Source organism: Contarinia nasturtii, unplaced genomic scaffold, assembly GCF_009176525.2.
Source record: "Contarinia nasturtii isolate CC-2019 unplaced genomic scaffold, AAFC_CNas_1.1 Cnas_scaffold_187, whole genome shotgun sequence".
Classification (NCBI taxonomy): Eukaryota; Metazoa; Arthropoda; class Insecta; order Diptera; family Cecidomyiidae; genus Contarinia; species Contarinia nasturtii.
The window spans coordinates 6,035,304-6,059,452 of record NW_022197544.1 but is presented as its reverse complement, the minus strand read 5'-3'; the positions used below and the strand labels follow the sequence as shown (position 1 = coordinate 6,059,452).

Below are 24,149 nucleotides of genomic sequence, written 5' to 3'. Positions count from 1 at the left end.
TTAGGTAATAGCGGTGGTGGAAGTAGCACGGGAACATCTCCATCATTAATTGGAAGCGGATCGACTCCATCGCGTTTGCCATTGAATTCAGGATTCAACTCAATGTATACATCAATACCTCAAACAATTGGATCAATAACCGAAAATTATAGGTAACATTTGTTCGTTTTTTATGCGTGCTATCGCACATATTATTCACATTAGTCGCTATTTAAAAAAAAACACCAAAATTTATGGCGTTCGCAAGTATCCATGACAAGAGAGACAAAGGTCAATCAGTGATAGAAAATTATAAAATAACACGGTTTCGGAACTTTTTTTTTCTTACAATGGATCAGATTTTAAAATAGAAATTCATTTCAAAAAATTTCAGTCCAATATCTACGCCATTGGGCTCGATGGCATCGTCATGCCTGCAACAACGTGAAAGTTATCATCCATACATGTTTCATGATCCATTGTCATTGAGCGCACAATATGCAGCGCATCCGTCACGACATCATGCATCATGCAATCCAACGGTGGCTCATCAACAACCACATTCGCAACACGGAAACTACGGCACCCCAGGAAGTGTTGGCAGCAATAGCAATTTAAACAGTTCATCAGCAAGCACAGGTATAAACAAATGAATAATTTCGAGAAAATGTTCAATTTAAATCAAATCAATCGTTATTTTTTAGGATTAATAACAGCTGGTATTTCAGTACCTATTCAAATATCGACTCCATCAGACATCGGAGGGAGCTATTGGTCTCGTTTACAGTGACAAAGCTCGAAATAATTTAGTTTAATACATTTTTGAAGAAAAAAAAACATACACACACACAAAAACAAACAAACCATATTTTTTAAAAAGGGCATTTCGATAGGACATGATTGTGTACAAATGAATATATTTTTGTTTTGGTTTTTGGAAATGATTTGAGATAAGATACGATGCATGATTTGTATGAACAAAATTGATCGATATGAATTTTCCATCATTTATCAAATCCAATGAATTCCTTCTTTAATCAAACAAACAAAAAAAATGAAAATAAAACTTTCTTAACAATTGTAGTTCATTTGTAAAAACTCAACAAAGAAATAAAATCAAATATATTCACGCGATAAAGCCATATTTTGGGCTTGCAATCAAACAATTTCAACAACTGTTTTTTCGGTGTGCAACCAAAAATATTTTAGCTTGTACTGTATTAAGTGAAATGGTCTAGTTGTATTCAAGAGATATTTTTTAAGCACTCTTTTTTTGTCTCAATTCAAATACGTTTCGTCTTTTTATTTCTAAAAGAAACATAACTAATTAACTAATATTCAATGGAAGGTAGCTTTTAAGTAGTTGTTTTTTTCCAGTCTGAATTCATTCCGTATTTCATTTAAACATAAATGTTTAAACCTTGTGGATTATTAACAAAAAAAAAGAAATGAATTTACGATACATTCTCAGTTTGTTCCCTTCATTTTCATTTTCTCAACATGGAAAATCAAATAGGGATGTAATATAATCAAATTAGGTGTTTTAAATTTTCAACATATGATTTGATTCGACAACCATGATTTAGGCAGTATTTTCGTCATAATTTTAATCGCACGATAAACGAAATTTAGAATTTGAATGAAAAAAGCTACTTTATTTGAAATGCCAGTGAAATATTGCATCATTCAGAATATTAAGACTCGCAATTTGATAATGCAATTTAAAAAAAAATTGAACGTTACCTTAAAATTTATAAATTTACTGCCCACAGAAATTAAAGAGTATAAAACTAGTTTGCAATGAAACATTTTACTGTGAACGCAAAAAAAAATCAGTGTAAATTGTAACTTTACCTCGTTTATTGTTCTTTAATTTCTCTGAGTAGTGCAGAAAAATGCTTAAGAATTAATGACCACTCACAAAATCACAATAAGGTCAATAAGCACTTTGAGAGAATGACTGAAAATCTCATCATGACAATGAATGGGGTTAATTCAGTAGCAATACCATATATTGTCACAGTGACATATTCAATCAATTCAAAAAAAAAGAAGTATAGAGGTACTTCTTTTTTCTGTTTTTAAACATTTTAAGCATTACATTAGAAAATCGCTTATTTGATTTCATCAAATGAGATAAATTATTTAAATTGTTCATCATAAAAAAAAAACAAAATACCAAATTATTATTTAATGCGTTTCGGTGATTTTAGTATCCCTCTAATTGAACAGTTTTCTTTTTGTGTGAAAAAAATTGCTAAGTTTAATCCTTAAAAATATCTTGGTTCGTTCATACAATGGTACACACTACACACAAATGTATAATATCTAAGTGAAAAACCATTGGAATAGCTTTGTGAGAAAAAGAAAACCAAAATTGTCTATATTCAGGCGAATTGAACGACCGATATGCGAATATGTGTATTGAATTTTGGCAAATAAGTTCAATAATTCTGAAATTATTCATGGGTATTCGCACAAAAACCATTACTAATGCAAAACAAATGGAGGAGGATTACCTGCGGCAAAAAATAAAAACGAAGTTCTGATTATAGTAATAATTTTAGTGAATCCCTTTCTAAGCTACATCTAACTTTATGATTATTTTTATATACATGGACATGAAAAGTCATTAATTATTCTAGTTGTTAAGCTTCTTTGAAACGTAACTGTAATTAAATAATGTATGTATTTATATTGACATTTCAATTTGAATGAAATAAAAACTTTACACAGGAATCACCAATCGTTTTTAGTTACTGTTCGTTTTTGTCAAAAAAATATTAAATTAAGGACACACGTAACACAGACAAAATACATTCTTTTTTTTTTCGTTTTAAATTAAAATTTATTTAAAGAACAAATATAGAACATCTTCTGAAAAAATTTTTTTTAGGTACTTTGGACTGTGGTTTCTTTTGGTTTCCCTTAAGTTCTCTCTGTACAGGATTTGTATTATTATTTATAAAACGGTGAATTTGCTTCGCTTTCCAAATCTCTTTTCTTTACTATACAATAAACGTAGTTTTTCATTTTCACAATTAGGGTTTGTTTGTGCTTTTTGGTGTGAGACCTGCTACATTTACAGAACAATGTAAAAGCATATTTATTTAATTGACTAGAGATTCCATTTCATTTTTCTCGCAAATTCTTATTTATCATAAAAGTATTTACATTTTCTGCCATTAATCGCTATATGATTTGAGAAAAGTCAATTTATTGCTTTTGGAAAAGAAATTCTTAATCGAATGAATCGTGGTCATCAAATTGTTTTGTGAGCGTTGCACAAATTATTGCAAATGGCAAATATTTCTCGTTTTTTTTTCTTCATTAACATTTATTTTTAGTTTGTATTTTATTTTTTTATCTTCGCTAAGGTCGAATAAAACGTTGGAAAGCACGGCTGTATAAAACGATGTGTTGCAGGACGAAAACACAATTTGTTATAATTACAAAATTTCATCACTCCGATATAATTAATAATGTGGTAATATAGCGGTTATTTAAGAAACCAATCTTTTAAAACCAGCCCCTTTATGACCTAGTTTCAATTCATCGTAAATTGATGGATTCACTTCAGTTGCAGTCGGTATGCTCGACGATTGATTTTGATCACTAACTTGACTATTGGTCGTTGTTCCTATTGTTCCTGTCGCTGAAGACGATTCCGGTCTCCAGTTCAATGTATCACCTGACAACGAAGAAATCTACACAATGGAAAAGAGTACCGTTATGCAAAAAAATGCACGCCAATTTGAAAAAAATAATAATCTTGGAATAAAAATCTCACTTGAACGTTTTCCATGTTGACCTCTCGCAAATAGCTTGGATTTTCAAACGAAACACCTCCATTAGCAGTGGCTTTCATTGTTATTCGTTTCTTATATAATAAAACTGCTGCAATGGCTAATGCAATTGCTACCATTCCAGCGAAAATGCCGAGCATAGCGCCAGTCGAACCAGAACCAGACGCTGATGTGATATATTGCTGTCCAAGTTGAAATTTGATTGGATCAGTCAATACACTTGATCCAAATTGATTGCCAGCCTTGACAACCAATTCATAAACAATATTCGGTCTCAAATCACCAATTCGAATGTTTAGATCTTTGGTATCGACGCGATAGGTACCGATTCCGTTAATCGTATTGATTGGATTGTTGTCGGTTGGTTCCACTTCGTGCCAATACACGCGATATCCTTCAACCATGTGTGCATTCTTTTTTGGTGGTTCCCATTTGATCAAAACTTCTGAATTTGAAACAATCATCACAGCTAAATTCAACGGTGGACTTGGTAAACGATCACGATTCGATTGAAAGCAATCGATAATCGTTTTTGTGTGTTGCAACACACATACACCATATCTTAATGAATTCAATGCTTCGCCTCGACACCAATTCAAACAATATCGTGGTACATCACCGTTTGCACAGCACGAACGATGATCAGAACCATCAGCTGCACATTTCATTAATTTATCGAAATCAACAAGACATTCCGGTCTATTTTTGACGGCATCGATATCAATGTAAAAACTACATGCATCCATACAGGCTGATGACACATTTTGTGCAATACAACATTCAGAAACATTATGAGCGGCCGGCATATTTCGAATTCGAACCGATACGGCTCGGGTGTCAGATCCAATCTCATTTTCTGCATGACAGAAATAATCGCCAACAAATTCGTTTCTTAGTCGCAGAATCGATAGAGTCATGGTCATTGTACTTGGATCCTAATCGTAATGGAATTTTATAAATATATATTTAATGCACTTTTTTTACAAAAAAACAAAAACAAAAATGAAAACCTACATCGGAACTAGCATCGGTTGTCATTTCATAATTGCTTCCCAGTGGAATCGGTTCATGACCCTCGTGATCTCGCCAAAAGATTACTTTTGGTGGTGGTTTCGATTTTACAACACACTTCAACTCAACACGATCGCCGAGCAAAGCTAACGTAACGGCCGATGGTTGAACTTTAGGCGCAACTGTATTTGCAAAAGTCAAATTAGATTTCGAACGATTCGTTGGTAACTATATCCCGGCATACTTACAATTGATTTTAATCTTTTTTCCAGCCTGGGTTGGTACACCATATCCATTTGTTGCGTAACATAGAATATGTTCCATATCTTTGGTAACATTTTGAATGGTTGTCACTATGTGACGACCAACTTCCTGTCGCACAAGATGTCCACCAATGTAGAGTGAAATTGTTGGTACTGGATTTCCCAAGGCCAAACAGAAAATTGTCATTGAACCACCTTCTTTAACAAGGTCAGGCTGTATTGCTGGCGGCTAATGTAAATATTTAATAAAATTTAAAATACTTAATTCACTTCAATTCAAGTTCAATAAGCGGTGCACATACATCGACAAAAGCTGGCAAAGCTGGATCTGTGAATGCAACCAGTGTTTCGGACGGTAGACTCTCTCCTTTTTGACCAATGGCAACGACATAAATGATATGCTGAGAATTTGGTTTCAAATTGACTAATCGTGCATATGTCAGCCTCGTTTCAATTGTGGTAAATGTTTCATTATCTGCTGTCGCCTTGTGATAAACACTGTGATTTCAACATTTTATTATCGTTATAACAGATGTTAAAGACCAAGATTGCATTATTTCTATTTAAATAATTCTAAATACGTACTGATAGGTTATTGTTTCGTGTAGATGTGAATATTCGGGTGGCTGCCAATTGATGGTGACATAAGTTGCACTGTGAAGCGTTAATTTTTCTTTAGTAATTAAGTATAAAGCAGAGCTGCCCGCACTTCTCCCAGTACCAATAACAGCTCTGGTATAAAGTTATGTTTGATTAATATAGAAAAGAATAAAATTGAACCTGTGGGCTGAAATTGATAACGAATGCGGTGGAGAGGGAACACCATAATTTGACGAATCAGTGTCTCTCACTAAAAAAAAATAAACGAAAATCGTCAATTTACTTTGAATTGAATGTGATCATTTCATTGCTCACCATTATCGGTTGTATTGATTAACAGCATCGATGAGGGAAGCGACATGCCATGGGCATTGCGAGCAAAAACAGTGACACGATACAGTGCATTACTTTCGAGATTGGTTAGTTCAATGTCATTGTCAGTTGTGTTCAATTCCTGTAGATTTGTGTAAACAAGAATACATGGATTATGATTTAAATATCGTTTAGTTAAACAATCTATTCAATACGTACATTTTCCATTTTTGAGACAGTCTCATACAAAGTCATATTATTGACTTTTCCATATTGTACAATATAGTCAATGTCAACGGTTTTCTTTGGGGCATTTACTGTGTGATTATTATCTTCTTCGTTTGGTATCCATTCCAGTGAAATGGATGATTTGGTAACAAGTGTTGCATGGAAATTTTCAACCGGTCCTGGAATGTTTTCAGTTCCTTCTTCGAAACATTGAATAATATTACCACCATAAGCTAAGCAATCCACATGTGGTTGCGGAATCAAACCGCGGCACAACGACAAACATTTGGGCACAACACCTCGACGTGAACAGCAGGGTGTATGATCACGACCGCCAGCAGCGCATTTTGCAAGAGCTCCTGCAAGCAAATACAACAAATAAAATACCAACATTCATCAAAAGCCCTCAAGGTCTTTTCAAATCGCTCAATCGCTTACCCATTTGCAGAGAGCACGCTTGTCCAAGGAGTAGTAGATCAGAAACCTTTATATCATATGTACATAATGGCATGCATTGAGGTAATATTGATGCTGTTTTACAGCAATTGGTTATGTTATACGTTGATGATGATGTGGATTCACTAAAATCAATCTGTATGAAAGAGAAATTAAATGTCAACAATTAAAAACACACCAATTTAAGGTGACATTTTGTAATTTACTTGAGGTTTTGTATGAAAAACGAGGCGAGAAGAAGGCGGTCCACGTCCGTGCGCATTCACTGCAACAACATATACCTCGTAGAAACTGTTGGCGTCCAAGTCTTCAATGATTATTGGTGCATGATCCTTTTCAATTATAGTAAACGTTTCTTCTGTATCCATTTTACGTAAATGAACATTATAACTGGTGACCGTTTCAGGTAAAAGTTTTGGCGCATTCCATTCGATAATTGCAAATCGTGATGCAATTAGTCTAGCTTTTACACGCGTTGGGGTTCCGGCTAACACACCATATCCTTGTAGCAAACAACTACTATATTCCGACATATATTGTAGACATCTAAAAGAAATATTTATCATTTTTATATTGATTCAATCAAGTTACTGAAGTGGCTGGAAGTGAAGTAGTTACCGGAACAATGCAAATGTGATAGTTGTTACATTTCCAGAACAAAATGATAAGCATGTGTCCGGAATTCCTCTTGATTTACAACAAGGCGTATGATCGATTTTATTTGCCAAACATGAAAATGTGATGTTTGCCCAAGGTGCGCATACCATTAAATCGGGAATTTGCGTGAAATCGGTTTTCTTTGGGTCACACATTTTATCGACACAATTACGATGAGTCATTCCATTTCGAATGCAGCAACCTCGGACATCTGCAAGTGTTAATAATTTGTCATTTGAAAATCATTTCACAGTTTCTCGCTTTGCGTGCGGCATTTTGTGAAATCACATTTGTCTTTCAACAGTTGTAATGGGGGGACCCTCGGATAGGGGACCCACCTATGTCTTCATAATAAAATTCGATTCGTTTAACAAAAGAAATATATGCATAACCAAAGCTGGTGCCATCAGCTTACCTCTTCAAAGTTGACATTTTGAGTTACTAACTTTGTTCGCAATTAAATATAAATAATATCCATATATAGTACATATGTAATAATTACCTGGTAAAACTGGTACAACAGCCACGCTAGTTTTCGAACCAACGCCATTGTCCAATGTAAGCGATCGAACTCGATCGCTAGATAAACTGGATCCATAATTATTATTTGCAGTCATTGTAATCGAATACATTGTGTTTGGTTTTAAATGATGTATAACAGCTGAATCCAAATCGGATGACACAGTAACAGCCACTTCACTTGTAATATTTGGTACAGATGCTTCATCAAAGGTGTGTAAAACGGTGCAATATATCGAATAGCTCGTCGGTTTAGCGGTCGACTTTGGTGGTGACCAACTAACTTGCAACGAATTCTCATCCAATGGTTCAACTTCAATTGCTTGCGGTGGACTTGGGATATTTTGTACCCCTTCCAAAATGCACTTCAATGCGGGCAATGTGTGAGCAACACAAGACACTCGACTTCGCACGTAATCGGTAAATGGTGTATAGTCACCGACACACATATCCTTTATTGAATTCAAATTAAGATATATTTAGACACAAAAAAAAAAAAAACAAAAAAAAAACTATATTACCTGGCACACGTCGGGAATTTTTTTTTGTTCACAACATGGTAAGTGATTTCGGCCATCAGCCATGCATTTTACAATAAGAGGAAAATCCGTTTCGCATACATCCGGCTCAACGCCGGCCGTTCCATCGATGATGTTGTGTATCTTACAAAATCCCAAACATTTACTTGAAACATTCGACGACGTACAACAATCGGTAAAATCATGAATATATTCGACCGATTCACCGGAATCATCCGAAATTGGTGATGTTGTAACTGAAGAAGTATTTTTTGATGCAACTGATTTACTCGTTGCATTGATTGATTTAACTGAAATTTTTAAGACAGAAAAAAGTCATGTCCATTGAATTTTCTTTGAAATGTGCGTGTGTGTGTATGTCAATTTTTCAAAAGAAGTACCTTTTAAAGAGTGAAAACTTTTTATCGGCGGATCACTATTCACTTCGCACACATATAGATCGGAGTCAGTGGCTTTGGTATCCGTAATAAGAAGCACCCATACATCACCACCAGAGGATGCATTTTGCATTTTTCCTTTCGGTGCTGGAATTGTTTTTTTTTTGTTATAAGTTAATCGATATGAAATCGATTGTTAAGAATTCAACATACATTCATCGTGTAAGACTCGAAAACGTCTGTCACTAGTCACTCTACTTCTGCCCGCTGCCAGAATTTCATTATTTCCTCGACGCCATAAGACAGTATCGTTTGAAAACGATCCCATTATCACGCATGTTAACAAGGCATCCTTACCTTCAGTCACGACTATTATGGACATTATAATATTAACAACATACAATCTCATTAAACGTACAACGTTAATAACAACATACCTGTTGGACCACCAGTTCCTGAAAAAAGATATGAATAAAAAAGAATCTTTAAAGCCAATATGAAGAAAGACCACATAAAAGATGGCATTTTGGTTATTCACATTGATCGAATTCTGATACTTTCGTATGAAATTAACAATGAAAAACTAAACTTAATTCAATAAGCAAGTTTAAAACTTTTAGATGTGTTCAAACTTTTGGCCAGTTGATATCAGGCGTCTCCACTTCAACGCGTAAACTTAATAAAGGAGTAAAAGCACCAATAAACTATGAACATAATAACTAGAGAATATTGGCTTTTTATTGCCGATGCCAATAGATGACATGCGCGTCTTTGTAACGCTAACCATTCTTCTTTCGTACCATGTTCGTACCGTTTATAAGCAGCTGACAATAAATATAAACAAACACCTTTTGAAGCGGGAATAACATAAAAAATGCAAATTCAACGAATAATGAACAACAACACGAATTTAATGAAATGTCTTTGTAACTGCTTATCGCATCTTTTATATAAAATCAACACGTATCAATCGTTTATTATTTTGACGAAACTGCTTTTTGAGTTTCTCTATTGTTCTTTTGTGATCTCTTGATGAATTGAATGGATATGCTTCTGTCAAATAATTAAATGGAATATTACACTTACCAATTGGATTTGCTTTGGCATAGTTAAAAGTGATTAAAGTCGATAAAAATAAAGCACAAATTGGTATCATTATAAAGGCACACCGAAATCGTCTGAACTATCTATATATATGAAGAAAAAGAGGCGAAAAAAAATAATGGAATTGTGAATAAAGTCAATATTATTTAGTAACTATATTATTTCTATTATTATTTAACATAAATTGCATTCCACATTTCAATGTTCATCGTGACTATAATTCATCGTAAGTCACGCTGCGTAATAAATCGCAATGGAAATGGAAAGGGAAATTAAAAATGAAAATGTGAATAATAAAACAATTGGAGTGTGTTAACGACTTGTTCGGAATCGTATTTTTTTTATTCTTCAGAAAGTTCTTTTTTTTTGCAGAAAATATTGTGTAATATTACTTCTTTTGGAGTAAATTTTTCAACTTCTTTTTTAATTATTTACTCTTTTATTGTCACTCATTCATGAATGTTGAATTTCGATTTCGTTTTTTTTAAATTTACGGATTTGATAAAAAAAAACACGGATTTGTCAATGATTTGGATTAAGATCACACTTCGACACGAATATTGTACGACACAAGTATTTGAATTCATTAAGTGCGAAAAAATCACTTTTTATTCTAGTAAATTAACAACTTTTATTTGATTCATTTGCTATGCCGATTTTACAACAATTTCATTTAACACATTAAACAATGGTTTCATTCTAAAATATATATATATGATGTATTCAGTATTTGCCTGTTATTAGTTCGCATCGAAATGTCGATGTTGATTTAACTGAATGTATCGAATGCTTTTGATGTGTACCGGGTTTCGTTCGAATAAAGTGAACCAAACGAATAACAAAAACATCGATTCGGAGTTTGCTGTGTTGTTGGTTGGTAAGGTGGTCACTAACACACCACTATTTGACGTCTAACACTTTTGAATTCATGGCATTATAATGAATGTATGGCCACTGGCCACAACATGTATAAGGTGCATTTTTTTCTCTCTCTCTCTCTCTCTCTCTCTCTCTCTCTCTCTCTCTCTCTCTAATGAAATAATCTAAATTTAGTATCATATAAAAACATGATGTTATAGTGAAAATGCGATCGATATATTGTGGAAAAGGCGACATCAAACGTATGGCGTATGTACAATGGCATAGGGTTGAAAAATGAAATGAATCCTAGTACCGAAAGCGGTACGAATACCAACGTTGGTGGGAAAGCGAACAGTATTTCATTCAGTAATTATTCTAATCGATTTTTTTTTCTCATCCTATTTGTTTTTACAGCAAATTTCAGTTTGGTGCACACAATCCTGTACAGTGAATATAGAATGGCAACAATTGTCTATTGATAGAACGTTTTCTTTTCGTTGAACCAATAATACACCAAAGCTACCGTATTCATTAGACCTCGAACAATCAAATGGTATGAACACTTGTATCCATAATGCAAGGCACACAACAAAATAAATGAAAACGAATTGTGTGACTGGAGCATATAAAGTGCAAGGATGGACATATAGAATTCGAGACCTTTGCCTGTTTATTTACAAAATAAAATTTATGAAAGTCATTCCATGGCGAAAAACAGCTGAATTCTGTCTTTGTCATATGAAACCATATGGTTCTATAATTCATATAAGAAATAGACCCACTTCCAAGTCACCCATTTAACATTAACGATTTTAAGCTGTTATCGGCACACTGTGTATTCTTCGCTTTATTCTTCATCTGAAATGATATCAATACAAAAACAATACGTAGACATTTTAAATATTCTCAGCAAAAGCAAAAAAAAACTGTAAAGATATTATCCTCAAATCGTTTAGCCATATTTTTTTTTAGTATTACTCAGCCAGTCTTTCCAGTTAAGTTAATGAGTCTTCATCGGTAAAGTCAGCGTATATGGTTATATTGAGACGCACTAAATATAAACAATCGATTCAACTTCGTTCGTTGAGCTTCATTCAACTGGTTTGAATTTTAATTTCGAAAATTTTAAGATCTAATTGGTTTTTTTCTGTTATCTTTTTTTCTCTATTTTCTCCGAAACTGTTTTTTGTTGTCGTTTTATTTGATCGACGTGAATATGCTCGCACTGTTTTTTCTTCATTGTTTTTGTCGTTGAGAAAGGTCAAAATACTGTGTTGTCAAAGTTCTAAAATAGCATATACATCAAATAGACTGTTAAACGAGTCTAAATGACGCAGTTCATTTGAAAATAAGATATTGAAATCGAAAGAAGATAATTATTAAAACATAAGACAACGAATAAAAATCACGTATAAGTCCAAAGTATCTTCGCCGTTCTCAATGGTTCTGATAAAGTTTAATTCTATGAGACAGACGACAAAAAATGCTGCAAAATACTAAAACTGGTTTGTGCCAGTAGCTATAGAAACGTACGAAGCACTTAGAGCGTTCCGAACTGTGGTCAGTATTTGGCGCATGTTTACTGAAAGAACTAGCCCGCTATTTAGCGATTTTGATGTTGAGTGTGCGTATCCTCTGAAGAGAAAAAAAAATGATTAGCACAGCGCACTGAAGCGAATCGCTGGCTGAAGTTTTACATAACCATTTTGATGCACTGATTTACGCTAATCCATACTAAATACACTCAGACACAAACAAAAATCGATATAAAGAACTACAACAAAAATATAAATAAATAATTGAAATAGTCAGGGCAGCACGCACCTTCACTACAAGTATGTTTGACATGGCTATAGCCTAAGATGAATGCATTAATGTGATTTCATTGTATGGCTGATGGTATATCACAAAAGTGCGTGAAATGTCTTCATGCCAATGCGTTGATATGTTTGTTGTTGTCGTTTCGATTTGAATGTCAATGTTGCAAAACCAGACAAACCGCTTACTTTTATGGGTGAATCAACTCTTAACGCGCTTTTAAATAAAATCACATTCATTGCGACAATTTAATTTCATGCCCAGCCAAGTATGTGCCAAGTACATTGGGCTTACTGAATTCATTATTTTACTTTCTTTTTCTTTCGTTCAAAGTTCTATTTCGTTCATTGTTTCCTATGTGTCGGCCCATCATCAGTTTGACCTTTACATGGTCACTGCTAAATTAGACCAAAATCTTTTAAGATAAATCAGAGTAGTCAATCCGAACATTATATTGGTTAACGTTGTGCAAAGATGCATTTTGACGTAATTATTTACAAAATCATTTCAAAAGATTGTGTTTTGTGTTTCATAGCTGTTGAAAGGGAAATTGTGTCATTGTCAAAGTTATTGCTGCGTAAATATTCATTTTCATGTTGTTGTTGTTGGTTTTTTTTTTTGACAGACTTCTGTCGGTTTTAAACTTGCACTAAATCTGAACAAATGTTATGCATACTAATTTATTTATGCAATCAATGTTTTTGCTGTTTTGTATGTGTGAAACATAAAGTATATTGCTACCCACTTACTTCGTACAAATGGCTAGAATATTGATTAATTGCACACTTTTGCTTTTTATTTTCACCTTATTGCCTTTTCTCGCATTTTCGTATTTTTGTATTTATTTAATTGAAAATAAAACATAATAAAAACAAAACACATTCAACTAGTTATAAATGATTGTGTTTTTTTGTAATCAATATAGTTTTGGTGTATGCTTTATTTATTTTGTTTCTCTCACTTCACACACTTATTTGCAATTCCAAAACGTTATTAATTATTTAACAATGAATTGACATTCAACAAACGGATTTAAATGAATAATGTTCTTGAACAAATACTAATTGTACGCAGACGTTTTGTTGTTATTTTGCAGACGATATATGCTTTTTAAATTTTTATTCAGCCTATTATTATACACCGATATGAAAATCGGTTTACGTGAATTCGAAAAAAAAAACACATAAACAAAATTTCAAATAAAAACGCGTGCTGTGCGTCTTTTTCCATTGTCATATGTATAATAGCTGAAAACGAATGTTACTATGATGTGCCACAATCCGATTATTAGTGTTTTATTTGGTATGTATACTCGATGTGTAAGCGATTGGGCACGTAAATAACGGTTATTACACTCAAGACTAATTAGTATTGACATTTAGCTCACTGATGAGCACTCGTAGAAACCAGTGTGTCATAATCAGTTAATAAATATTTACACGCGTATAAAGCGCAAAATATGTAACCATTCCAAATACACTGACCATTTTTTTTATTGTAACGGGTGTATATTATTATTCACAACGTTTGAAATCTATGTCGCTACCATATCAAATAATATGCATTGCTGAAACATGTTGATTATGGTTTGATGAACACCCTGTTCAAATGTTTGGTGCATTGAAGACACATAAAAGTTGGGGCTCGTATTGAATCGATTTGATGGCATCGTTGCTTACTTGTTTATTATCATATAGTAAATTTGTATATTACTTCATCCAACTGACAACATAATTTGCATATGCAGAATATTTCGTCTTTAATTCATAATAAATAGAAGATAAATTCAGGCCATCATTCGCACAAACATGCCACACAGTTTGCCACTTGGAAAATTTAAATAATGACGATTTAAAGTCAAACTTGTACTTGTTTATTGTTTTCAAACACCGTAAACATTAGACTTGACATAAATATGAAAAAACGCTGAATTCAGAGCTGTCAACATGGTTTATTCGTAAGGAATTTTCAACATTTTTGTTCATTCGATCGTTTGATTTATGTTCGATTTTTGAAGATGCTATGGGCTATACCGTTACCAAAATTTTAGTTTCAGACGTGATTTTTTTTTTTTGATTTGCTTTTCCAAAATTCTGCTCCCCGTAATCAAATTCTATCTTTTTTTTATTGTAAAAAAAAGTAAATTTTTGAAGATCTTTGTTATTACCTTTCAAAAGATTTTGACTTCAACTTTTCATCAAAATTTGGCATCCCTGAATGTCGTACATGCAATGAATTATTAAATTATATTGTTTATGTTATGAATGAATTTTCGTTCACACTCCTGGTTGCATTTTTTCATTGATCTCGTCGAGGTCAAAATCGGACAAAAAGATCAGATCAGTAGATCAGTATCAAAGATCTAACTTATACTTAGTTTTTGATGATATTTACATGCACACAGCTGTTGATGTGCACACAATTAAAATCACCTAAAATGGTATACGATGCAATTAAAACTAGCTATGAATACATTGAGTTTAGCTATAATAACAGCCTCACACAGAGTGTTTGAATGTTCAAATCAGTGATAGTTGGCCCCTCATTCCAAAAATGTTATTTTTTATTTAGCATCTATTAATAAGCATACATTTTTCGTGAATGTTAGTCGATCATTTTTCACATTCACACTTTTCAGTAATAACATTTTTATAGATCAATTTTTCGATTTAAAGAATGCTTCTTCGATATTATTGTTTCATTTTTTTTAATGGCTAAAGAATAACCTGTTAACATGAATTTATTGATTGCTTCATGGGAACCTTGATCCATAATTACAATACACTACACTTAATTTAGAAGTATAAACAAAAATAGCAATAGCAACGAAGCAGCTCAGCAATATATTTTTTTTTTGTTTGATCTGTGTGTGATCAATTCGACTATCGTCAATTTAAGTGTAATGCGCGTGTGTTGTTGTTAATACAAATCTTTGTTTTTCTTCTTCTCAGTTCGATCGGCTTGACCGCTTAGGTGCAATGTATATTTGTGCACGTCACCTTTTTTTCGTTCATTGTATCTTCCAAATGCTTCTATTTTCATGTTGCACAACGTGAATTCTGAATTGCGCACCAAAAGAAGCATAACCAAAACAGAAACACGTGATTAATGAAGCAATATCGTCACCATTTTTCGCATTCAGATGAAGGACTTAGTTATGTTGACGGTGAAACTTGATATGCTTTTGCATAATTGAATCAATGATTTTTATTAATTTTGGTTTAAGATTGGTTCATTTGTAAATGAACTAAAAATTATTTTAAAACAGTTGATGACAAACTCTTTTTCAAATAGTAATTACCTCTATGCTTTACGTTCAAAATTGTCATAATGATTGATATTGAATGATGATCCTATAAGAATAAAATGTGTCTGAAAACGTAAACGATGGTTTGAGTATGTTCAAGGACACATTCGGTATGAGGTCTATTGCTTCTGAAAAATGTATGCTTGTCGGAAGGTGAATTTGTTCAGTTTATAGCCAATTGGAATTTCTTGATATTTTCCAATATTTAAATGTAAAATCAACATAGTTTACCTCAAAATGGTAATTACAGTAGTAAAATGGAAGTATCACAAAACATTTAAATGCAGAAATCAAACATCAGTTATGTAAGAAATGCGAACTTCGATTTGCTACATGACCAAGAAAACAAATTTTATGTAATACATATATGAGTCGAGCATGCTGTTTGTTTGAACGCTCAAAATTCTATGGCAAGCAATCACAAGCGTACAGGGCATATGCTGAGATAAAATGAACATTGACAAATAAGCTATAGCTACAGTATAAAATCACATCGTGATACAATTGAATTTATAAAATTTATTTTTCAATTAATTGTTCTGTGATTTGATTTGAATTTTGTTTGAAGCAAAGTATCGAATGAACAAAATAGGCGTTGTTGTGAAGAAGGGGTCAAACTTACAACATTGTCTGTAATATCAACATTTTTTACATGTAAAAATTCGAAATAATAAACAATTGCTATATATTTGTGAAGAGTCTACCTTTGTCGACAATGAACACTCAATGAATAGATTTGTTTCCATGGACAGAATGTGCAATTCATATTTTTAAAAAAACGTCCTCATAAGCGGTGGGAGGTGCTAAGGTGTTGGGTTTGAAAAATTAGTTCGATAACCGATTTAAAAAAGTCAACAAATTTTTGAGCGTCCAATTGAAATATAACATAAATTTACAATGTCGAAATGTTCTATTATCTTCAACGCTAAAAAAATCGGTGGTTTAATTGAAATCAGGGGTGTTCCAAATCCTGCAAACCGTTCGCTTCATTGTAGAGTATCCAAAAAAAGTGTCGAATGGAAATCGACGTGCTAAGCCCTAGATCTTTTTTAGCTTTTTATGTATGGAATTCATGTATTTCGAGTGTGCATATTATAAATCAGTGGGAAAAAAATTATTTATTACTTAAAATGACCAGTGAGCAACTAATAAATTAAATATTCGAGATATTACATATTTGCAAGGTAAAACTGCAATAAGTTATGTTTCAATGAGCCAAATAGCACAATAATGCATACAATTAATCGTTGTAAATGCACAATGGTAAACCAACAAATAATTTACCGCTTCACATCACTTACGCAAGCAATGGATGAATGCATATCTAGAACAATATTTTCAATCAATCATATTTTCGTCATATTACCAAATTGCATTTCTTTCCTTTTTTTGTGTCCATTTAGTAATCGAATTCTTGGGTACAACTCCATATGATGGATTTAATAATTCGAAAATAAAATCGAAATATTCCTTTCGTGTTAGTTTTGTGAAGTTCTTTTTTTTGCTGTTTAGTTGACCAATTGATTAGATTAATGACAGTGTGTGTATCGGTGGTAAGCGGAAACATGCTTTCCATTTCAGTGTCCGACTTAAAGGTTTTCAATTTACGGCGTAGCTATGAAAATAACACAATACAAAAAGATCAAAGCAGCAAATGAAGAAGAAATAATCTGATGAAACTTGTTTTTTTTTAAATATATATAACTACGGCAAACAATTAAACATTGCACACGATATACGTGTTTGCGTCATTTTTAATTCAAGGTAATGTAGGTAATGTGGTGTGTGCACATATTACACCTACTTGCACTTCTTTTATAATTTGATTTTCTCTTCATCAGATTTATCACATTTCTTCATACAGCAATCTGACCAATAATAACAACAACTTTTAATTGATAATCAGTACATTTTATACGCAGCAAGTAATTTCTTTATTCGAAATTAATTGATCGTTATTAGGTATCACTAATTCAGAATGTACAAATGAAAATTGTAAATGAAAAGATATATGACTTGTTGATTAGCTTAAAATCTGTCTCATGTATACATCTTATTGGATTATTGTAATCAGTTTTATTCTGAAAATAGAATTGTTAAGAGGGCCGGTTCTGTATAGAACCTGTTTAATTTCATTATTGAAACAAAAGCTAACGAGAAGTTACTTGAAATTCGAATTAAATGCACGATATAATTGTTGAAAAATGTTGCGTTCTTCTGCTGCAATATTATCATCGTTCAGTGGCGCAACGTCTTTATCTAAATTTACTTGGGGCGGTTATCTTATTGCTTTGTGAGGTTCTTTGTTCTTATTCTGAGTACTTCGATTTCCATTTTATTTGAATTTATTTTTATAAATATTTTTATACGTTGCACAGTATTTTTCAATCAAATTATTTACGTATAAAATTGTTGACTGACAATTTTGTCAGTGTTACCCATGAGCAGAACAAATTCTCGGTGCGCCACTGATCACCGTAGCAAAAACTGCTTCGATAATTTATTATTCGATTTTATTGTATTATAGCATTGTGGCATGCAAATTATTGTAACACAAAAGTGCCGATGTATTTCACAGTCAATGCGTTAAGGTGTTTGCAGCAATAAGATGATCGAATTTGAATAAAAATGCATGTAATTAACACCGGTGATCGAAACAAAAAAATTCGTTGAAATTTTCATTTGCATCTTTATTAGCAAAACGTTGGACTATAGTCATCTACTTCATGCTACTGGTTTTTTAATAAACAAAATTTCGTAGGATGCCCATGATGACAACATCATCAAAGAAACAAAAAATGCGAATCATAAAATTGTAATAAAAGCTATAAATTCACATTGTGCTCAATTTCAAGTCATGTTTCCAATACAGCAGGAACTTGATTGTTTGAACAATGTTGGGTGATTAATGTACAAAAAATTATTGAAACTACCACAGCATATATATTATACATAGAATTTTCGAATTTTTTCTGTTGAAACTATTATATCGTTAAGATCATATGGGGGATCGCGTATCTACCGTATTGCCACAAATTCGTTCAACATTGTAATTTTCTGTGTTATTTCAAATTATTACAAAGTGAATTGTTGATATGTGTCCTTCGACACCCAATGTTTTAAAACAATTTTCATCTACATTGCACGACATGTCTTTATCTATCTCATTTATTCAAATCGCTGTATCGTTTGCTTCACCTGGCTTGATGAGATGATCAAAATTGAATGTATTAAAGATGTTGTGTGATTGCAAAGCATCTCATATCTCAGTCACGCAAACTGCAAGCAATAAAGAAATTTTTATTCTTCAAGTATTTTTCTGTTATAAACTAGTTACGTTGCCTCTACCACTTCACGATCAAAACGATGATTATTGATAGAACGCTTTTATAGTCGAAACAACACACCACACTTTATTAACATTCATTTTTTTTATAAATAACTTCCTTGCCATTCTCTTTCATTACGCAATAAGAATCAATATGGTGTCTTGTGCAGACAACGATTGTAAACAATTACCACCATCATAAGGCATACGAGGTGACCCTCGCAGAAAAATATCACAACATTAATCACACAGTCAGTTTGATCCGGTATTTTTTTAAGTTGATCATCTTTATGATCAGTTAACAAAAATGCCTGTCTGGTCAGCTAATATGTTGATCGCACTCTTTTTCATGGAATGATTCATAAAACATTCCATTTTTTATTTTACACGAAGAAAAAAACGCCAGCTCCAAATCTCTATAATGCTGACCAGGTGCGTTAATAAAGTAGAACTATAAGCTCATTGATGTTTGACAGATATTGACACATCTTAACTCAAAGTAAAGGTGCGACACTTCAGGTGCGACACGTTATACATTATATGTAATAAAAGCGGGCATTGACTAGTGTCCGCACGTCTCTGATGCCAAAAACTTTGATGGGAATTCAGGTGAAAAATCAATGTAGCAATTTAAAGTGAGCGAAGAAAATGCAAGTAACAGATGTCGCCAAAATCTACAGTTGTTTGAAACTCTAAGAGTGGACCATTAAATTAAACATTCACAAACACACATTCTAATATCTTGCATAAGAATTGAAAAAAATTGATTTTTATATGGCCACATTCGTTTGTGAGATTTCGAAAAAGGTCATTTTTATCTATAAGAAAGTGTATTTTGTATTGAACAATTAGATCACTTTGCTTCACATTAAAAAAAATTGCCATAAATGACTTCGTCATAGATTTAACTGTCTACTATTGTTTTCAATCTGAAAATGTGTGTGGCTTGCTAATACTGTTCTGCACCATTTTTTTTTTTTTTTTCAAGTTGTAATGTGAATAAAATAAAAACTCTTAATCACTCTATTTGGCAATTCGTCATCTCGAACACTTATTATGTTTGTAGTCGGGGCCTTGATTATTACACTCAATTGTTTGTTGACGCAACAAAACTGTTTTACATTTGTAACTGTCACACATTTTAGTTAAACATTCTATGTGCTTTTCAGTTCGATGAGTTTGCATTATACAAACACATTTTTTTTGAGCGTATCATGACTCTTTGGTTCTTCGTATGGTTAAAATATCTTAATGAACTTTTTTTTCAACATCGATGTTACCATTTAATTAAAATCAAATCTGTTGTACCCTTCAACATTGATTTTTTTAGTTACAACGACGAGTACAAGTCATCTTATCTTCGAATAAAATTCAGTGTCAATGTGTGCGTGTGTTATGTTTACCATCAATTGATTTCTCATCACCACAACATAAATTATACTTCTTTTCAATTCAACATGAGCATATTGATACTTAACAAAATAATTTGAATGTCAATGATATATGTCTATTTTGAATCCATCTTAATTGCACAAAATAAGTACGCACATCTCATATTTCTAACATATCTGCCGATGGTTTATGTACTGCTCATTAGTGAATGGAAAAGACCATGAATAATAACCTATAGAGTCTATGATCGTACAATATTTTATGTAAACGAATCGTTTGCTATTCAACATAAAACATGAAAAAGGAAAAATTGGCTTTGCTGCACAAACAACATTGAGATAAATTATAGTAGAAATCAAATCATGATGATATGTTATATGATATTCTGAACTTTGTCAAGTGTTGTAAATAACTTGTTCAACTTGATAACATATGCAAATATCATATTCAATTATCGAAAAAAGTGTGGGACATAACAAAGATTAGAATTTGTGCATGATTGATACTTACCCACTAGTCAAATGTCAATTAAAAAATCGGGGGATATTTTTTGTCTGTTTACGTCTTGCTCGTAATGGTCCCCAGATCGCTACTTTCCAGCACAATATAAGCAAAAACAGTATACGTATTTCTTTTTAGCACTTAAACGTTCCTTTAAGATTGAATTAAAACGTTTTACACATAGATAATCGGTTGGTACACAAATCGCATTCACAAAATTAATATAATGATTGTTCGTCTTCCTGTTTCTTACTCTTCTTCCCTTTTTATATACTCTTTTTTTTTATTGTTATTATTATTATTATGATTGTTTTTTCTGTATTCGTGACAATAAGAAGAAACACATATACACAATCAGTGGCGCAACGAGCACACACCAGTTGTCTGATTAGATGATGGAAAAAGTGATGAGCCACTTGATGATGCGGAATCGCAAAATACAGTTGTCGCAACTACGATTGTTTTAGATACTAAAAGATTTCGATAGAGCAAAAATTGGATTGAGCTAAAAAAAAGTCCACATCAAAAATACACTCACAATGTATCGTTCTCTATCTTTGTCGCTCTCTCTCTCTCTCTCTCTCGCTACTCGAATAGTCTATAGAACGCAATATTGACCGTCTTGCAACGAATTGCTTAAAAAGACATTGTGATAATTTTTACACTTTTTTGTCATGATCTTTTTTCCAGCGGGCGTCACAAGAATTTAACTATATATAAACAACAACCACACACTGGTTTAGTCGAATGATTTAATGCATAATTTCCGTTACACATTCATTTCGTTAGGAAGAGTTTCGACGAAAATACATTCGATTTGGCGGGGGTTTTGGCTAAGAAATATTGGTTGCGTTTATGAACAAGTTTATCATTTACATACCTTTTTAATTGATCAATTTCAAATCGAATCCATCCAAATCAATTTTATTTAAATAAACAAAAACCGCATCAGAAATCGAACGGCTTTTTTGTCTTTTGGTTCAGCGTCAAAATATAAAGGAAACAACTTTCGATTTGATGAACTATCATTAGGATGTGTAAACAAAAAAATAAATGAATAGTGATAAATTAATTCGTTTCGAATGAAAGGTTATACACGACACTGAATTATCGCTCTCATGTGATCAGCATCAATACAACAAAATTATTGAAAAATTGATAAATATTCTTTTTGAATAATGTCACAAATATTGCAATTTATTCAAATATTCTTAATCATTTTGATTCGCTTCCTTTATTAAAATAAGAGATTCACTATAAAATTATACTTGTTGCATTATCATACTAAAGAAGAATATTCAATGATAATATTAACAAATAAATCGAGAAGAGATAAATGTGAACCAAGGAAAAAAAAAGAGAAGAATAGGTACTAATTAAAACAAAGCGAGAGAACACAAATAATAAGCCACGAACGACTGCGTCTACTTGAATCAACGGCAAAATGTTAACTAATTGGTAAAGTTTTATTTAATATTTAATTTACTGTAAAAGACATTGTAAAATGTTCACTATTTTAGCAGCGCTTTGACTTTGCTGCGTTCCAACTGCTGTAGACTGTTGCTCTGCTCTGTTGTTCGTCGTGCTCTTTCCATTGTGTGTGCACGTACAACAACGAATTCAAGCAATTTCTTGCAAACTCTATTCGACATGATTGTGTACTGTGTTTTGGCTATAATGAAAAGTTCTGTCGTTCGCTTTGAGAGCGTGTTTTGCATTGCACACATAAAAGTAAATTGAAGACGAAAAGCAACAGCAGTTATAAGAAGAGAATGAATAAATAAGAGGAAAACATTGGACTGTGTGTATATCGCGATTGAAGTATATGAATGGTATTGTTGTGTTGCCAATGGGCCCACAGATGGGCATCTATACAATTATATTTGTGTATGTATGTGTTTTTTTTTTATTCAACGACATGCGACAATAGCAATGTCGTTGCTTACTTTTTTTTCACAACATCCATTCTGTTTCACTATATTATGCTTTATGCATATAAATTATACAAATTATGAGCATTGCATAGCATCATTTTGGTAACGTTGGTCATTATGGCGGGAAAATTGTAAGAAAAAAAATTATGTTCACCTGTTTATGCGACAATATTCTTTAAAACTATAAATGCCGGCGTTGAAAATGTACCGGTTTTTTTCTTCTGTTTAATCTTTCTTTATAAGCCAATCGTTTGAAAGTCGTTCTTATATATTTGCATTTATCGTGTAGTGTACATTGTAACTTAGCCATCATTACCACTTTGAAAGAAAATTAACTGATCTTGTACGTGGTGTTTTGCATTAATCGGCCCATTAAAACACTTCGGCCCATCCCTGTCGATATTCTCCAAATAGTTTTTGTTTATGTCTTTTTCTATTGTTGACTTTGCAATGTTGCTGCAATCCAAAACAATTATTGCTTTTATATTGTGTTGGCTTGTGTTAGATATGGTCGTTTTCATTATCGCAATCGTTTTTTTTCTTCGTTCAGATGTTTTACGGTGCAGCACATACTTTCTTGCATACATATATTGATTATGCGTGCTACGATCTCGTGACTGTGTTGCTCTGCTTATTCATTTTCCACTGTTTTCGATTTCAATATCATTTCAATTATCCGCATTGCTTTTTTCTTCTGTTTTTTCTTTATTCGTGTCGTTGCTTCTCTGTCTCTTCTGAATATTATGCATTTTCATGAACTTATCGTCGGTCACTGGTGTCGATGATAGAAAACTTGAATTGTCAATTCAATGTACACAAGTACAAGTGGTGGGGCACGTTTAAACATATTGCATACACATACACATCACTTGGTGTTGCTGCGCTCAGCATAGGAGCAATGCAAAGTTAAACATTTGACATAAATCAAACTTTAAACTAGGTCCTCTCATAAGTTCATCATTCTATCGTACGTAAATTTTTCATAATCTACTATGGACTATGCATATAAGGAAAACAATCGCAAGAACCGATTTTATTAAAAGAAGCACGCATTAAAATACAGATGTTCCCATTTCAACAGCTTCAACGTATATAGTAATGAAAAAATGTAAATTAATAAGTTTTTTTTCCTCTCGAAATATGCGTGAGTCTGAGCA

General features: G+C 32.6%; 2 protein-coding genes across 12 annotated transcripts in view; one reads left to right on the top strand and one right to left on the bottom strand.

Annotated features, from left to right (window-relative positions):
* LOC116336666 (paired box protein Pax-6-like) overlaps positions 1-2,711 on the top strand; it is a 37,812-nt gene extending 35,101 nt beyond the window's left edge. For all 4 annotated transcript variants that reach the window (XM_031760672.1, XM_031760673.1, XM_031760670.1 and 1 more), the window contains exons 10-12: positions 5-152; positions 374-618; positions 684-2,711. In XM_031760672.1, coding sequence (XP_031616532.1) covers positions 5-152; positions 374-618; positions 684-769 — 479 coding nt within the window. In that variant the 3' untranslated portion in view covers positions 770-2,711. The remainder of the gene's footprint in view (positions 1-4; positions 153-373; positions 619-683) is intronic.
* Positions 2,712-2,900: 189 nt separating this feature from the next.
* Positions 2,901-22,563, bottom strand: LOC116336665 (Ig-like and fibronectin type-III domain-containing protein 1). Of its 8 annotated transcripts, none has more exons than XM_031760663.1 (21): positions 22,545-22,563; positions 21,597-22,080; positions 21,068-21,528; positions 9,834-9,934; positions 9,185-9,202; positions 8,961-9,116; positions 8,751-8,894; positions 8,353-8,660; positions 7,815-8,283; positions 7,274-7,523; positions 6,862-7,201; positions 6,638-6,791; positions 6,191-6,558; positions 5,975-6,113; positions 5,840-5,909; positions 5,645-5,713; positions 5,362-5,557; positions 5,045-5,288; positions 4,800-4,978; positions 3,770-4,720; positions 2,901-3,686 (listed from the first exon to the last, which is right to left on the bottom strand). In XM_031760663.1, exons 4-21 carry the CDS (start codon positions 9,901-9,903, stop codon positions 3,483-3,485), a joined length of 4,329 nt encoding a protein of 1,442 aa, XP_031616523.1. In that variant the 5' UTR covers positions 9,904-9,934; positions 21,068-21,528; positions 21,597-22,080; positions 22,545-22,563; the 3' UTR covers positions 2,901-3,482. The 8 variants fall into 8 exon arrangements, with proteins under 8 accessions (XP_031616523.1, XP_031616521.1, XP_031616525.1 ...); XM_031760661.1 differs by lacking the exon at positions 22,545-22,563 and adding an exon at positions 22,432-22,497; XM_031760665.1 differs by lacking the exon at positions 22,545-22,563 and adding an exon at positions 22,432-22,497 and having other exon boundaries at positions 21,068-21,374; positions 21,939-22,080.
* Positions 22,564-24,149: the final 1,586 nt, after the last annotated feature.

What these genes read in the sequence shown, in the direction of transcription:
- LOC116336665 (XM_031760663.1), bottom strand. Translation starts at nt 9,903, where the DNA reads ATGATACCAATTTGTGCTTTATTTTTATCGACTTTAATCACTTTTAAC. An exon ending in AAATTCCCGACGTGTGCCAG is followed by an intron (nt 8,284 to 8,352) that starts GTAATATAGTTT and finishes AATTCAATAAAG; the next exon opens with GATATGTGTGTCGGTGACTA. An exon ending in TTATCAATTTCAGCCCACAG is followed by an intron (nt 5,714 to 5,839) that starts GTTCAATTTTAT and finishes AACGCTTCACAG; the next exon opens with TGCAACTTATGTCACCATCA.